Source organism: Pundamilia nyererei, unplaced genomic scaffold (assembly GCF_000239375.1).
Source record: "Pundamilia nyererei isolate P.nyererei 1_Seehausen unplaced genomic scaffold, PunNye1.0 scaffold00038, whole genome shotgun sequence".
Taxonomy (NCBI): Eukaryota; Metazoa; Chordata; class Actinopteri; order Cichliformes; family Cichlidae; genus Pundamilia; species Pundamilia nyererei.
Genome location: NW_005187439.1, coordinates 413,954 through 431,951, shown reverse-complemented (window position 1 = coordinate 431,951; position 17,998 = coordinate 413,954). Strand labels below are relative to the sequence as shown.

The 17,998-nt window shown below is 42.8% G+C and overlaps 1 protein-coding gene across 1 annotated transcript in view; it reads right to left on the bottom strand.

Moving 5' to 3' along the window:
- Positions 1-17,998, bottom strand: part of smarca2 (SWI/SNF related BAF chromatin remodeling complex subunit ATPase 2) — a 53,953-nt gene that overhangs the window by 15,988 nt on the left and 19,967 nt on the right. The window contains exons 16-24 of the mRNA XM_005730646.1: positions 15,378-15,541; positions 12,983-13,049; positions 12,760-12,870; positions 11,364-11,606; positions 9,542-9,655; positions 8,788-8,892; positions 7,507-7,593; positions 6,622-6,668; positions 4,280-4,446 (exon numbers count right to left, since the gene is read on the bottom strand). Of these exons, the coding sequence (XP_005730703.1) occupies positions 4,280-4,446; positions 6,622-6,668; positions 7,507-7,593; positions 8,788-8,892; positions 9,542-9,655; positions 11,364-11,606; positions 12,760-12,870; positions 12,983-13,049; positions 15,378-15,541 (1,105 nt within the window). The remainder of the gene's footprint in view (positions 1-4,279; positions 4,447-6,621; positions 6,669-7,506; positions 7,594-8,787; positions 8,893-9,541; positions 9,656-11,363; positions 11,607-12,759; positions 12,871-12,982; positions 13,050-15,377; positions 15,542-17,998) is intronic.

Sequence of the window (17,998 nt, the reverse complement as noted above, 5' to 3'; positions counted from 1 at the left end):
GTAGCAAAGTTTACACACTGTGTCTACTTGATCCACGTCTGACTCCGTGAACCATAATGTTTCCACACCACTGAAGTTTTTTTACCTCTTTTCAACCAACGGCAGTCACTCTCCTCTCCAAATAACTTCTGCTTAGCTTTCCGAGCTTCCCTCGGGTCCTCTTATTGTTGTGACGCGTGTTCGAAACGCAGAGCGGTGCGCTCGATTTGCCGCACGGAGCAGCGCGAGAGTAAAGCACAAGGGAGGGGCTAATAATTGGCTCAGTCATTTTTAATGATCGTTGAAAGCCCAGATCGTAATTTAGATTAAAATTCGATTAATTGAGCAGCCGTAAAACAAAGTAACCAAATACACACAGCAATGCAGAAACATCAAAAGGAAGTGAGACGATGAATAATAATCCATTTTCTAAAAGCAAAATGAGGCTGAACAGACATTCAAGAGAAACGGAGAGTGTATGAAAGAGATGCACATAACTTCAAAGAGTGTGACACACCACAGGCAAATAACATAACTGCATTAACAGGCCTGTTATGGTTTAGTATAATGAAGGGTCCGATCACCTGAACTGAACTATGTCGCTGTCATCTGTGGTACGGAATTAACTCCTAACAGGGATCCTGTAATATGTTCTGTTTCTGCTGATGTAGGCTAGAAACAAACGGTTAAAAGACCTACATGGTGTAGGTCTTTTAACAGTTTGCATCATAAGAAACATCATCACTTTGTTTGAAGTCTGCATGAAGTTCTTCCTGTTGGTTTGCTCCAGCGTGTGTAAACTGCTCCTCATCTTAGACCAATCAAACTGTTTCAGAGGCGTCTCTAAAGGGCAAGTCCAGAGTAAGGGGCTTACATCTTCATTTAGTTTGCTGTACTGTGCAGACAGTGGAAATGCTGAGCATCAAAATGATGTACTGCTTCAGACTGCAGACTGAAACTGTTAATGATTTGATGAAAACTCTTCACCACAAAACGCCAAGACAAAAATCACATCAGTGATTTACTGCCTTTCACATCCACGTCTGACCAAACGTATCTTATATATATGGTTTGACCTTATAACAGCTTGTTTAGTTCCAGCTCACTGAGGCCGTTGGTGGCTTATGGGCATAAATGGGAAGTGGAAGGGCTATCCATAGATTCATTCTGGTTATTGCTTTAAATAACAGCCAAGTGTTTCTGCAGGACATCATGAAGTCACTGCAACACAGACCTTTCCTTTTAATGCAAATTAACACTTTCTAAATTTCAAGAATTTCCCTCAAAGTATGCAAGAGTGGTGCTTTCATCAGAGTGAGGAGGACGGACCTCAAACACCGAGACAGATGGACAGCCAAGCAGCATGGAGGCATAAAAAGACGAAGACAGAGTCACTGCAAGCTGGTGTGAAGCAGGACCGGCTGCACTGTGTTCTTTAGCACAGGAGTGTGTAATGTGCTTTTATATCTAACAAAGTAAGACAAAAGTATTGAACTTCTATTTTTTTAATTGGCCCAACTGTGACAGTCTTTCCGTTTGTGATGTTTTTGATGAAACGCTTTTCGTTTCCACTGCTGGGAAAAACAAATCTGCAGTAAGGCTAAAATCAAGACTGATACGCTATCGAGTTAAACGTCCTATTGTGTTTCAGTATGAGTCCCGGGGGAAAAATCAATCAATCAATCAATCAATCAATGACAGCTCCTCAGTGGATTCGGGTCTCTGCTGCCAGACCCAGCGGCTAATAACCCGTCTTTTGTTTGCGATGGCACGTGCGGGGATCTGGCTGTTGTTGAGTTACAACAAATTAAAATAGTCCTGATGGCAGAGGCAGGAAAGTTGTCCTTTAAACACCATATAATGTATTTAAAGGGCTCAATGCCCACAAATATACTGTGACTAATGCGCTGCGTTTCATTTACTGTTGGCCTTTCTAAACATGCTGCCCGTGACCGTGGCCGTTAGTTTGGTTCACATTTAATTCAAAAGCCATTTTTTAAGTTAAGTCAAGTGTTCTTCTAATAATTTCAGTGTTGCTCAAAATCCACGACTCAAAAACACATCACAGTGTAACAGCAAACCTCATGGACATCATCCTGCATCAACCATCAAGAATCGATTTTCATGCTTTCTTGTAAATCGCAGTGACAGCAGGTAACAACAAGACCCCCAAACAGAGCATGGTTTAGCAGGTGGTGGCCACAGATCGCTGCCCTCTCCTTATTCCTTGAATAATTTTTTTCTCTACGCTGCTTTTTGCCTGTTTTTTCCACTGCTGGTAGCGTGAGATAACCGCAGCCCAATTAAGTCCCACAGGCCGTCCAACTGCGCCAAGAGTGGCAAATCGATATGTGCCGTTATAAGAAGGTTTTTTTGGTGCTTCCCAGTACATTCTGAAGAATGTGGAAAAGACACCAGGACATCAACCCAGCAACAGGACTGGTATCTGCTCCTTTGTGTGAACACAAACAGGAAGAGCAAGCTAACAATACAAAGTGACCTCCAGCATGCTACTCATGCACATATCGGACCAAACCGCCAGAAACCAACTTCATGAGGTTGGCATGGGGCTCTAGAGTCCTTTAGTGGGACATGTGCTCACAGACAGCACTGTGTGGATCAACTCATTTGACCTGAGATCATCATGAGAACTGGCAGGTCTGGCAAAGCACCCCATTCTCTCCACAGATGCAAAACTGAGCCTGTGACAGATGTCAAAGAGTCTGGGGACGCCGTGGCGTGAGCTTCATCCAGCATGAAGGGCAGTGGGTCAGTGGTGATTTGGGGAGGAAGTTTTTGGAGGGTTATTTAGACCTCCATATGCAGGCACTGGTACCCTGCCAGAGGATGAGCATCAACAACCGGTTCTTGTAGAGAAGCAGTTCCCGGTAAGTTTGATTCCTTGGAGTTGTTAATCTGTTTGCCTATCGATTTCGCTTACTGTGCTACAATCAGCTCAATCTAGTTCGAGTGCAGGAGAAGGAAAATGGTGGCTCACTCTGCACTGTATAGACCTTACTCTCTTATTCCACAAAAGGACAGAAGCATGATATTTAAGTGGAAACTGCATCCAGGACAGAAACAACTGCATCATGCTGCTAACACAACTTCAGCTCTTTGCTAGCACCTGCACAGATAGCATGCTAACGCTAAGCTAGCCAAGACCCCAGAGTGATCTTAAAGCTGAGAGAGTGCTGACTCCAGCTCCCAGCCAGACCCTGAACTTCAACAGGTAACAAACTGATGAGCCGTCAGGCTAAAGCCTGTGTTTCTATCTGTTCATGTTTCTAAAGTAGAATCACCATGACGATCGCTTTGAAGTCTTTCTATAATGGTTTCCATCTTTGGTTTGTGTTCATACCTAAATACGAAGAGAAAAATCGTTCATTGTGTTGGTGTGTATGACAGTAACCTATAGGTCTAGATGGTTAAATGGTAATTATGAGACGATGTTTCATGTCATTTTAAGAAGAAACACAAAAGTAATGTAACAAATTCAGTAATGTACTGCATTACTTTTAAGAAAATGTTCCGTGCAATATGTGCAACAGTTACTTTTTTTAACGATGGCCCCAACACTGATCACATCAAAGAGGGGAAAACCTCAAACATTTGATCCACAGCATTTAAGTGTTATATTTTTGATATGCTGCTAGTGATGGTGGTGACTCAAAGCAGAACCAGTGAGAACCCAGTGAGGACTGATAAGGAATAGACTCCAGTGTGGGAAACGAGGACGTGACTCGAGAAGCTTTGGGATCTATCAGTGAATCTGAACCCACCAAACAGCACCAGAGTTTACCCAGTGGCTCACTAATGCCCCAGGACACCACATGCCGTCTCATCGGTTGTATGTCCAGATGTTGTCGAGAGTGCGTCCAGGCATGTGGGAGCAACTTTGATCAGCCTGAGATTTCAGCTTTTAACTCTGACATTTGGTGTGATTTTGAATCAAGTCGATCATTTTGTTCTCAGTAAATTAGACACAAAGAACATCCGTACAGATTTTCAGCTCGAGTATTCGTGCATTGAGTCCCATGTGTGACTTCCACGGTTCCTTTCATTTTCTTGAGCAGTGCAATAATCCAGCAGCTCTAGCACTCACCACAAGGTGCTTTACTGTCTCAGGTAAAGATACTACAACATGAATCCCCTCACTGCATATCAACAAAACAAAGACAGGATCTGATTCTGTTTCCATTCAGCTTCTTTCAGGACTTTAAAATATGCTGATTCTGCCTTTGTCCTGATTCACAGGCTCAGCTCAGGACACCTCAAACAGATGTGTGTGTGAGCTCACCATCAAGACGCAAGTACTGAAAGTTGCGGTATCCGAAATAGTCCTCCATGATTGTCATGAGAGTGGTCATCTGGCAGAACAGCAGCACTCTGTGGTTGGTGGCCTGGAGCTTCGGTAGGATGCGATCGAGGAGCTCAAACTTCCCAGATGCTCTATACAGATCAGGCCTGAGTGCAGACAGTAAAAACAAGAAATGGATCATAAACTTTTATTAATAGACTTTTAAAGCCTGCGTGGCATCTAGTGTGACAGCAGTGAATGGTTTCAAATTGGCCAATGAAAGCCTGACTCAGAGCAACAGCTGAGGCAGCTCTGGGCTTTTGCATCATCTCTGTGAAAACATGTTCACTAAAGCTTTGAAGAACATTATGAAACATCCACACATTATCTGAGCTTTTTAATCTGTCCTCTGTCTCCTGGAACTTGAAGCTACTTTAATTTTTCTGTTTCTTCAGCGTGATTTGTTTATTAAACAGCTCCAATGGGTAATATGAGAATATACAGCTGGATTTCTTTCATTACCAAGACTGTGTTGTTAAAAACTCTGTCTCTGTCCATGGTTTGATTTCTTCACACGTGTGGATTCAAAAGCAGCTTTAGAAATACATTTACTCAGGAAATTGGTGACATGTTCGATCCTTATTTTCCCTGCTGTATGTCACTGAAACATCCTGCTCTGTTAACGAGCGTGTCACTGACCACAGGAGCTCCATGAAGAGACAAACATCAGTTAAACCCAAACACACAGGCGCTGATGTTAATTCTCTCTGAAGAACAGAGGATCTGTTCGCATTTTTAAAAGCTTGCTGCTGTTTACAGCAGGTATGAACAAGGACTTCTCAATAAATGAGTTTCTACAGTGGTTTTTATTATTCATCATGTTTTATGTGCACGATGCATCTTTTATTAAGTAGCTTGTATAATGTTTTATTTTCTCTTTGCCTTGAATCATACTTTTTTTAAACTAAAAGACTTTTCTGTTTATCGTGAACTATTTTTAGGTCAAGATACCGAAGCGGAGCAAAACTTTAACACCTCACCTAAAGTGAACGTTCCCAGTTCATGCAGCAAATAAGGTGATACTCCACTGGACACCCCCCATTCAGGTATGTTGAGGTGAATCACTGGTGACACCTATGCTATTTAAAACAACGTCAGTAATATGTTTTATAACGAGCGTGACGAATGCTGCAAATAATAAGGTTTCAATTTACGATGAGAGCTTCTCGAGCTTGAACCTTTTCAGACTTTACGCTCTTCTTTGCACGCCGTGGAACCTTCACTGTCTCCACAAAAATGGGACAAAAGCACGCCTGTTTTACTGGAATGTTTTGTAGTGAAAATCCTGCAAAATTAGCGCTGTGCGATATGACCAACATCTCATATTCCCATATAAGACATTTATCGTCCAGACAACGATATAAATCACAAAAGTTTTACATTTTCTGTAAATTCTGTGAATCTCAGGCAGCTCGACTTGTTTTCAGCTGGGGGTCGTGTACCTGGAGTCGAGCGCTACATAAGTTGAAACGGCCGCAATTTCCTTTGTGAGCATTTATTGCACGCCGTGCTGCGGGGAAAAGCCTGTTCTGAGGTTTAGAGATCCTCGTGCCTGACGCAGCATTAGGCGGCGAGCTTAACACTTCAAACTTTGACTCTCGCTCCAGCGCGCTGCATACCCCTTCCATGAAATCGGCGCTGTCTTTCACGTCGTGTTCACGTGTCCTGTTCCTGCAACACAGCAGGCTGTTTCTGGCATGTTCCAAAGCAAAGCTGCAATCTGTGATCTAAACGTGGACCCATTCTCACACGAGGGGTTTGAGGTGAACTGCTGCTGTGAATAATTGCTATCTGGTGCCAATTAGTGCCAAGCACAGCAGAGATGCAGCAATTATCTGACACGTTGGCTTCTTGCATGTGAAACCTCGTCATCCTGAATTAGCTGTTAAATGATTATACACAAACTGACGAGCTCTATCACTGCACTCATGTAAACTGACGTAAACAATATTAATCATTCACTTTCATGTGTGGATTTTTTTATCATTAATAAAGATGAAATTAAAAGCAAACGTTCATGGCAGGAAATCCTGAATCTCTGCAGAACTAAATATAGCAGTTAAGTGCTTAACGATGTCTGAGCATCAATATGAGCTTAAATCACTGTTAAATCTTTATTTTACTTATTTACTCAGCCCATGCACGAGCATCTACAGCACTGCCTTAAATCAAATGTGTTTTTCAAAGCACAAAACAGATCGATTGGCCACTGTATTATTATGTTTTCATAACAGTAACAGTGCAACAGTGAAGGACACGAGGTGTTTGATCGTACGACTTACCCACTGATGATGCCGTTCGGATAGCCCAAGTGCTCAGCAAAGGATTCCTGCAATGGAGAACATCAACTAGTCAAAGCAACACAGACAACTAAGTCCTGTAAACAGCAAATATATGACTTCTTGTGAACATGTCACAAGATTTGCAACAACAGGCAGGTTTTAACCAGCTGATCTATCAGTTCTGTTTCTGTGTGGGGACCTGAGAACATTAACAAACACAAGAACTAAACATCAATGAAAACCTTACTGTTTGATCACATTTACATGACTCTATCAGGACTTCAATCATGAGACTGAAGCAGTTACAGAGAGTCTGTTTGAATGAGCCTTTAAGGTTTTCAGCCTCTTGTGATGTTTCATCTGAGAACCGCCCCAGCATCCAAACAGATGGGCTCAGATGAGCGTCAGCCTCAAAGTCTACCAGCCTGATCAATTTCTGCAAACACCGCAAGCCATATGTTCTATTACTCCCTGCGAGAGCAAAGACGAGACGCTTAATGCTCTCCTGGCATCTGAGGAACTACTTTTACTTTTAAAGGCAATGTCCCAACAACACCATGAATCAGCTCGGCGTGGAACAAATATGGCTGATGTTGCCGTTAACTGCCATCACAAGCCAACACTTAGGAACTTTGGAAACAACCAATTTGTAGCAAATGTAACAGGACCAGGTGTTTAATGCTGGTGTTTGAGGTACGGTGAATCCTAGACTCCCCTCTAAAGCCACCGTGAAACAGCTCACTTGGAACAGCGGTAAAAACCAGGGGGACACAGATGTGATCAATGATCTGCTTCTCTGAGCTGAAACCCAAATATCACAATCCAGTAAATGTGCAACAGTTTGAAATCAACATAAAATACTCTAGCAAACAATCCCACACTCACTTCAATGTGCTGGAACATGTACGGGTGGTTGCAGATCTTCTTCAGCTGCATGATGGTGTTCATTAAGGTCTTTGCTCCACCTTTGCCCTGCAGAAATGTATGAGAGATAAAATGAGTAAAAAAGACCCAAACAGTCTGGATATGCTGATGCTACTAATCACCTACAAGACCTTATTTTAATTATTAACTATTTTTTAAAAACTTGTGGGAAGTGAAAACAAGGTGTGAACGAAGTTTTGACCGATCCAACATTTGTTTAAGGAACCACGTTCTGATTGATTTGGAGCCGTGTTTGCAGCCTCCTGAGGAACAGAGCGGTGCCGACTCCGTCAGAACTCTGTGTTTGATCTTTACCAACTCATGAAGGAAGGATTTCCTCAGCTTCTAAAATAAGTGGGGACAGTCAGCGTGCACTGGGCTGTTAGAGCGTTTTCAGTTAATAAAAGAAGATGAAAATCTCTCACGAAGCTCAATAAAGTCAAAAGGAGATTCAGATTCAGGAGGCATTTCTTGTCCCAGTTGCACCCGACCCCTAACGTACCTCCTGCGGGTGGTGGGCCATCAGGAGAATGGACCCACGTCCCTTTTTGGGCTGTGCCCGGCCGGGCCCCATGGACTAAGGCCCAGCCACCAGACGCTCACCCTCGGACACCCTCCCTGGGCCTGGCTCCAGGGCGGGGCCCCGGTATAACCCCATCCCAGGCAGGGTGAACTGTTCCCTTGATTGGGCTTCTGAATCGCCCTCTGTCTGGTCTCTCACCCAGGACCAACTTGCCATGGGAGACCCTACCAGGGGGTAGAAGCCCCCGGACAACAAAGCCCCTGGGATCCCTGAGACACACAAACCCTCCACCACGATAAGGCAGCGATTCTCAGAGGGGCTCTTCCCCCCTTTACATGGTCATATTGATGAGCACAATCGTGACGCATCCATAGACAGCACATTGAAAAACACTACACTTCTTTACAACGTCTTGGACGTAGGTAACACTGACTAGTTTGTTTTGAACGCAGATCATGGGCAGAATATTCCCGCGAGTGCTTTGGTTAAAAGAAATGAAACTAAAGCTGGAAATTAAAATGTAGCTTCAGGAGTCAAATTAAATTTATAATATCCAATTAAATTATGCAAACATAGCAAATGTGCACTCAAAGAAAGTTCAAGGTCCTTCTAATGTCAAACAGCAGGCAAATCACTGCAGACTCTTCCCAAAGGCTTTGTCGACACACACAGACAGAACAAAGCGACACAGCGGAGCCACCGAGGAGCTGACGATCTACCTTCTTGTCTTTCTCTGAGCCGTCAGTGAGGAGGATGCCTTTCTGCATGTGGCGGTACAGAACCTTCTGTATGGCAGACATGTCACACTTTATGACGTACTCCACCTGTGAACGACAACATAAATAATTAAATGAAACTCCAGCGGCACAGTGGTGTCTTTTCAATAGTGAGGCTGTTTGAGCCAAATCCACAATCCCCATCAGTCAGCTCAGCACTGACAAAATACACTAATGAGAATGAAAATAAAGGCGTAAAGAATAATCCCAAAGAACGAGCTGTGAGGTTGTGCTTCAAAGTCATCTCCTTCAAAATCTTTCATTCTTTTTAATAACTATGAATGGTCAGAAGAAGGCTACGGATAATTTCCTGTCATCAGTTAAGGTGTCTGGCTCTGGGTCACAACAGTTAAGCAATGCAACCGTAGAAGTTGATAACAATGTGTTTAGGTCACACAGACTACTTTATCTCCTTTTCTTCAATTACTTTCTGAAACTCCTCCGGCACAGTGTGGCCAGGATCTCGATGCAGTACTTACAAACCTGCAGCTTCAATTACTTTGGAAAGCAGGAATGTTGCATCCAAGGTCAGCAAAGACTATCCCGTTCCTCAAAGTGTAAAAACAGCTGCATGTAACCTTGAAATCAGCTCAATAGGAGCGACTTACACATGCATTACATACAAACAGCAGTGCAGGTTTGGTGCACTGAGAACTCTGCAGCGTCCTAAATCAACGTTCAGTCGTGTTAACCTCACCTTCTCTGGCAGCTGAGACTCCACCTCTTTCTTCAGCCTGCGCAGGAGAAACGGGCGGAGCACTTTGTGCAGACGCCGGATGATCAAGATGGTTTCCTCCTCGTTTAAGTCAACCTGAACACGTCAGAAAGAGTGAGAGACGACGCCTCGCAGCTGCTTGTTTCATGCAGAGTGACGAGATTCCTACCTGCCGACATGCTGCTTTAAGCTAAACCGTCATTTAACCCAGAAGTAAAACTCTTAAGAGAAAGAAGCTCTTTTGCATGTGTTTCCTTGGCCAACTAAGGTTGTTATTATCACGCCATGTTCTGCATGGCGTGATAAACGAGAGCTCCTGGAAGAAACCCATGCTGGCACACAAAGAACATGCAAATTCCAGACAGAAGGGTCCGGCCTGTTTCCAACCACTGACTCACTCTGCTGCCATTATTACACATCACTTAAAAACTAATTGATGATAAGAAGCGTGCCTGAATCCACTTTTTCCTTAAGGGTGCCTTTTTAATTAAAAATTGTTATGTTTGGTCACGGTGCTTCTGTTGCACCCAGGGCACCAAATTGTTTTTCATGAACTAAAACAGCTACTACTAATGCAAGAAAGCAAAAGTACGCTTTTAAATATTCTTTTCCTAAATCATGCAACGCTTGTACAGCTGGAAATGAGCAGAACAGGTTCCCTTTAGTAAAACGAAAACTTATTTTTCAGCTTAGAAATCATCTATAACTTTTAATTATATGCATCTAGACAAGTAATATGAGACGAGCTGTATGTAATCTAAAGATGAAACGTTGAACTTTGGGAGCGGGCACTGCTACGGGGGATTTGAAAGTTTTGCCTACTCCCACATGAAAGGTGTCCACATGTTTGATATGACACGACCCCAAAGGGCTGTGTCCTCTCCTAGCATTGAACCGGGACCTTTGTCCAAACCGCAGTCCCATGACTGCTGAAACTGCAAACTGAGCACAGACAGATATCAGAGACCACTTCCATGCTGGCTACCGCTCGTTCAGCCTACTGCGCTCTGGAAGACGGTGCAGAAGCATCGAAAGCAGTCGAAACCGCTTCTAAATGTAGAGACTTCTAAATGAGACTCACTGAACTTTCCAGGGGCAGGAAATAAAATTCCCCGTGGATACTCAGAATTACATTCAGAACACTTCCAGAGTCTTAATGCAGTGGGTATAAAAACATTCTCCCTTATGCATTTAAATAAGCCGTGTTAAATTTTAGATATAAATGACCTCCCTTTGCTTCCTTGCCAGGAGTAATGAAACATGTGACTGCTGCAAAGAAAAGCAGTGAGCTGAGGGGAACAGATGGAAGCAGCTCCATTTAACAGCTTTAAATGGGAAGTATTTCTGTGTTCAGTAAAAATCCGCCCTGAAAATACAGTTTTTAAAAGGATTTCAGTTTTTACACAGAAGCTTTGGCATTTTCTGATAATGAATGATAATGTCTGTACTTATCATCACTTTAAAAGTTTTAAGTGGCCTTGATCCAAATGACATGAAGGACTTATTAACCATTTATGTGCCCGAGGTTCCTTCTGATGGTTCCTGCCCTGAGTGAGATCACGACAGCAGCCAAAGTGTAAAACTTCTTCAGTCTCTTTAATCACAGAGCTTTCAGAAATGATTCATCTCTGTCTGATATCTCCTTTGTAAATTTATACTACATGACAACACAAAATGCATTATGTATTATTATTTGATCTACGAAGGTTAAAACTAATTATTAACTTGATTTGCAAAACCCAGACTTCAGCATCAGCCAGTGTTAGCTTAAAACTAAAACACTGGTAGCTCTCCTGGCACCTACCCTCTCTCCTGTCATGGCGAAGGGTGCGTTAAACCACTGCTCGAAGGTGCTGCAGCACTTGAAGATGGTGGGCAGCAGGAAGTTGAGCAGGGCCCACAGCTCGGGCAGCTTGTTCTGCAGAGGAGTCCCGGTGAGGAGCAGCCGACGGGGGGCCACGTAGTGCGTGTTCAGCACCTGTGTCAGTTTACAGTGGTGGTTCTTCATGCGGTGACCCTCGTCAACGATCATGTACTTCCAGCGAATCTGTAGGAGACACAAAACAGAACCCGAGTGCAAATTAGCATTTTAAATATTTCAGTTTGTGTCTCAGTCGTCACTGCAGGATTTTGATTTTGCACTTTGACGACCGTCAGGCTGCAGAATAATTCTAAATACAAACAACAAGCTTCTGACTCCGCCTTTTATTTAGCGTGTTGATGACACACGTTCTCATCTGACCCGATGAAATCTTTGTGCCCCCTGTCATATAATATGTATTATGAGCACAAAAAAGCTGTAAAATGTCAATAAAAACAGAATTCACTGATTGCAGATCTCATATTTTACTCACAACAGAACAGAGAAAACATATTACGTGTTTCAACTGAACAAATGCACAATTTTAGGTGAAACATTGGCTCATTTTGATTTTGATGGCAGCAACACATCTGAAAAACAGTGCGAGTGGGGGCAACAAAAGGCCGGAAGCTTTCCTCCAGCTGCTGCGCTCCTCAGCTCCAGATGTTTGATGATGTTAAAATAAGAGAGGATGCTGCACAGTGGCAAACTGTTGTTTTGGAGACATATTGCTGCCATCAGATACAAAATGAACAATTATTTCACTCGGTTTAAACATTTGATGTGTTTTCTGTGTTTTGTTGTGAATAAAATACAGTTTTGTAAGATTTGCACATCACTGTGTTCTAGTTACATTTCACACAGGAGTCAGGTTTGTTCATCACAAGTAATAAAACTTGGTGTTATTGCAAAACTTTTATGTTAATAAAATACAATTACTGCCAGATGCACATATTTAACCTTTAAAAAGCCTCGAGTGAGAAAAACAAAAATCTGAATTTTAGCTGAAGATGAAAAGTTTGTTCATTAAAAACAACAAAATGTACAAAGTGCAAAAGCGAGTCAGTGAATAATGCACGATGCATGACTTATTCAACTGAAGAGATGAAAAGCAAAGCGAGGAAACATCTCTCAAATTACTGCATGAAACAAACAACAATCACAGTTCTGCTGCTTTTCCAGACTTTTTGCTGATTTGAGCTTCGGCAGCAGCGGTGGATGGAAGCTCACCATAATTTCCTTTTGCTCATTTTGTGGATATTTGTGATGGAGATGCTGCAACAGGGTTCAAGTTAGGAAGCGGATTACAGATAGAAGAAAGAGGTTTGATCCTTTTCACCTTAGCCAGTATATGCTTGTCTTTGATGATGTATTCATAGGTGGTCAGCAAGACGTTGAACTTCCCGCTGCGGAGCTGAGGCACCAGCCCACGACGCAAAGCAGGGGTGCCCTAATATGTGGAGAGACATAGAAGAGACAACGTTCTGTCGTAAAAAGCAGAAAATCTGAACATCTGTGATGTGAAAAAAGAGACTAGACTAAAAAACAGAGATTTGTCTCACCTTGTAAGCAATCTTAACCACAGACGGAGCCCATTTGTCAAGCTCATAGACCCAGTTAGACAAGGTCCTGAAAACAGCATTTAAATGTGGTCAGAATGTTTTTAGCAGTAAAGGCAGAGTCTTCAAAGACGACAGATTCATCAACACTTCATTTACAAAAACAACCAAAGAAACCATGAAAATGCACAAAAGCAGAGACTTGATGAGCTCTTGCTCAGTGGCACACTGGCACAAACTGCTGTGTGCTAAAGACCAGACAGTTTTAGGCTTTACTCCATATTTGCACACTACGCATATTCAAGAGCACATTACACACAGTGGCCTTGAGCAGCGAATTAAGCCTCCGCTCAGCTTCCATCACTTAGAAAGAAAAAGTGCTCTGCTCATTAATCATTAAAAAATAGGCTTGCTTCTAAAAACACAACCATTGTTCACTCTAATCTTCCAACACCTGCAGTTAGAAACCAACATTAAAAGGAATAACAATTAAAAAGCCGAGTGTTTTCCTGCACTCTGCACAAGGAGCACACTTTCATCAGCCTTAAACCACTTTGAATTTTCACCCTTGGACAACAGCACGCTGGTTTCCTGCTGTTTGTAAGTGAAAAACAATGAGGGGAATCACACACTTCATGAAGCTGGATCAGTAATTGGACATATTCCCACACTCTGAAAACAGTTTATTTCGACCACACCCCGTAAAGTCATCAGTTATTCACATTATCAGATATTATTTTGTAATGGACAACAATGCATTATGGGTTGTTTCTAGCCTTAATGTTGCACAGTTATAAAGTGTTCGTGAGGACTGTGTGAGCGGCCCCACACATGAAATAAATACAAGCCTCTCTACTCATCATTAAAACTGCCATCAAATAATTTGGCTCCTTTGACCCTATAATGAGATGCACACACGGCCTTGTACTAAAATTCTGCATCTTTATTCGGGCCAAAAACACACTCAGACATGCTAATTATCCTCCTGTGCTGTTTTAGCAGGTTAAAAAACTAAACTGTGGCAGAGGTGATGTCTTTGGCTCTGCAGCAGGGGAGCGGTGGTGCAGCAGGCGTAATCAGGTCTCTCCCTTTTTAGTGACGCCGGGAGCTGGTGACAAGCTGATTGATTGGACCGAAGACTGTGCTAAACCCAAAAAGTACTGTGAAAGCACAGTAAAGAAAAGAAAGCCATAACCAGAACACCGTGTGGTTTGAGGGGCGTGCAGGGTCACATAAACGTTATTGATGATGTAATGCCTCTGTCCTGCTGCAGTCTCTAGAGCAGTAATGTCATATCCAGGTGGTATCTCTCCCACAGGGCAAGCTTCCATTAGCAGTTAGCATTAACTTCACTGCTTTGGCTACATGAGATGTTCTGATTACTCAGAGCAATGATTCATTTCTCCTGCAGTTTAAATGTTGAATGACGAGCTGCACCCGTCCCTAGCGTACTCTCTCAGGTTATTTCAATAACACAATCTGAGTGCCAAGCAGCTGCACTGACGTATCTGAATAAATGCAATTTGATTGGCTGAACTTTTCTCTGCACCTTGCCTCAATTATCACAGGCAAAGCAAACCAGCAGCTCCACAATTCAGAAGAGAAGCGAGACCTCAAAGACGTATGTGTGAGTGTCTGCCCGTGCCTCCATCCGCCTCATACTAACAGGAAGTGGCCTAAGAAGACCAATTTAACTTCAATAACAATAAGCACCTTCGTGCACAATGCATTTTTAATGCAGCTGTGAGCAGCTGGAACCATTTCTTTTCCACACTGCAAAGTGAAAAATATCTGCAGTAGTATTCTCGTACCCTGTTTAGTATGCACTGTACTTGATATTGTTCGAATAATTACGAAGCATGAATTTGGACTTATCACAGTGAGATGGATGTGACCACCTGACACTTGAGCAAACACCAACTCTCCTGCTTTCCATTACAGCCCGCGTACTGCTCAGGCTATTTCACTGTGAGTCTACAGGGGCGTGTGGAGAGCACAAATCTATTAGAAAGATATAAAAACACACATTTTTTTCTTATTACAGCGCCCCTTAATTCCAGGTGCAGTCATGCTGAAAAGCAGTTTGTGCTTTTTCAAATGGATGCTGAGTCCATGTACCAAGGCTGAAGCTGATAAAATATAGCCTATGCCTTTTAAACAGGTTCCTGGCACCGATGGAAATAGCTAAAAGGACAGGAAGGGAGTGAGGGAGCACTCATAAGGATCTTCAGGGTAGTTTACATGTAGTGCTGCTAATACACGAACAAAAAGAAAGCCTTCACACGAATGATTATCATTTGAAGTTCTTTTCAAAGGTGACTCTAATAATGTTGGATTTTAGGGTGTCATGACATTGCGAGATAAGAGCCACGATTGATACTGGAAGAGAAGTACTAACGAGAGAGGAACGATGATGACAAAGGGACCATTGAGCCTCTTGTGCTCCATCAGGTAGGTGATAAGGGCGATGGTTTGGATGGTTTTGCCGAGCCCCATTTCATCAGCCAAGATGCCGTTGAGATTGTTGTTGTACAAGGACACCATCCACTCGAGCCCCTGAATCTAAAACACAGAGAGGAAAGCATGAGCGTGCTCTGTGTGCACACAAAACACACAAACAATAAAACGGTGAAGACGAAGAAAAAGGAGAAATTCACGTCTAACTAGATGTTAAAAAGACAATACAATTAATAATGTCCAGAGTTTACAATCATCTATATTCCAACATGAATAATGGAGCTCTCCTTGGCTGCTGTGAATAATAAAAGCAGATATGAAGGCAATCACAGGCACCTGCAACAAGTCAAGTAAATGCATCCTTGGACTACTGTGTTTATCCTATCATAGGGCAGTCCTAACAATCAGGTGATGAAGCTAAAGCAGCCCATAAAAGCTTCTTGCATGTTGAGGATGGTCTGTGTAGCACTACGGGCCTTCTAATGTCTTCTAACATCCAGCTCTGTACGTTTGTTGGTGCAATCTTTGTTTCTATAGCGTCCCACTGTGGAGCAGCACACTTGATTTCTCAAACTGTGGGGCGGGGCCTGCTGTCGGGGCACAGAGCCACTGCGGGTGGGGTGCAGATGGCGACAGGTAAACATACGCCGTGAAATTAAGTTGAATTAAGAAGAAAAGAAGACATTAAAGCGACAAAAGATTACACTGAAACTCATCTTTGATCCTCTTTTTTATTGCTGACTGATTGAATTTTGGATTCTGGGACAAGTGACTTTTTCTGACATGTCAGACTTAATCCAGAAAAATCCAGAAAAGTGCAGAAATTATACATGTCTTAAAGTTTTTAAACCTAACTAGACACACATATCCATGATGTCATGCTGTGCCTTTAGCTGTGACAGCCTAAAAGACAGAACTGCCAAACATATGGAATCTAAAGGCATTTCTTCTGCCTCTGTACTTGTAAACGTGCAAACCTTTAGACCTTTAGAAGAAGTTAAGTTGACATTTTTCACTGTGAGCTTTGCCGGCTAACTTGATGTTACTGCCACAGCATTTTATATCCTAAAGCATTAGGAGAAAAATAACTCTGTGGGGAAACAATCAGCGAAGGACGGTCTGAGGAAAGGTCAGGAGGACAGTGGCAACAGAAAAGGTGACCAATAAACTGCACAATACTTCACTGCATGCAGCGGCAGAGCTAATTGCAGAGATGAAGGTTGTGAAAAGAAATTCCCAACTGAATGCATAGTCTCTGTGAATTTAGGTTTGCTATATATACACTGACACCGCAGACGTTTGATCCGATTAATGGATGTCCAATTTTCCCCAAGCAGCGCGCCATATCTCATTTTAAATTTGGCACACCATAAATCAGACAAACAGGATGACTGCACCGTGATTGGATAGAAAACAAATGCTAGCTGTACCCAGCTGCCAGTTCCAGATCTCTGCCAATATGTCTCTCACGGTCATGTACGCTGCAGCTGAAGACGAGATGAGGGTGTCTGCATCGCTACAGGCAGACAGGCTTGACTAAGACGCATTCATGTGCCTAACAGGAGATGTGTTTGTTTACAAAGCTTCTATCTATGACCGAAGATTGTGACAGTCATCAGCTCTTTGCCCACAGACTCGGGAATATTCAGAAAACCTGAAACCGATTTGTTTCCATGTCCAGAGGGCGGCAACGCCCTCAGTAAATATACTAGGACATCATCACAGAGAGCAGAGGCTAATTTACCTGCACTGAAGAACATAAATACATTTAAGGCTCGAGCTGTTATTTTAACTATCACCTAATTTGCTGATTAAGATTAAGATAAGTCTTTATTAGTCCCACATGTAGGCTTAAGTTAAAGGTTAAGAGAAATAAAGAGGAAGTTTAGTTTTCTGATCAAGGTACTAAGTTTAGTTCGGACCTCTAGGAGGCTGAGAGGCTTTTCTCCCACGAAACGTGATGTTTGTTTACATGAATCAATAATATAAAACGTATCTAACATTTGAGGTGTGGATTCATCGCATTTATCAAATGAAATCGCACTCATCTATAAGAACTTTTTCTTGCCATCTGTGGCCTGTTTTCATGCTGAAGGTAGCGTGTGATGATTATGAAGCTGTTACTGGTGGCACTGAAAGCACAGCAGGAAGTTGGCGCCGGTGCTGCAAGACTCGACAGCTGGACTGTTTCACTCACATTTACAACAAAAATAGACGTGCATGGACTGCAAAATGCATTTAGAATATATGAGAACAGAAAGCATGACAAGACTGTTTTCTTGACAAAAACTGATGAAACGCACACACACAGACACACACACACAGTAATGATGCAGTCCATCAAGTCCAAATACCCAGGGGGAGATAAAGGAACGCCAGCGCGTGTCACTGTAGTCACAATCAAAACCTCTGTGGGTAAAAAGCCAAATGCCTCCCCCCACCGCAGGGAAAAGGGTAACACCACCTGGGTCTGGGTGCAGTTCCCCCCTCCAGGGGCAAGGGCACCTAGACCCGGTTTGTAGAGTACGCTTGGGGAGTGTGATCGTGTGTACAACGTCTCTT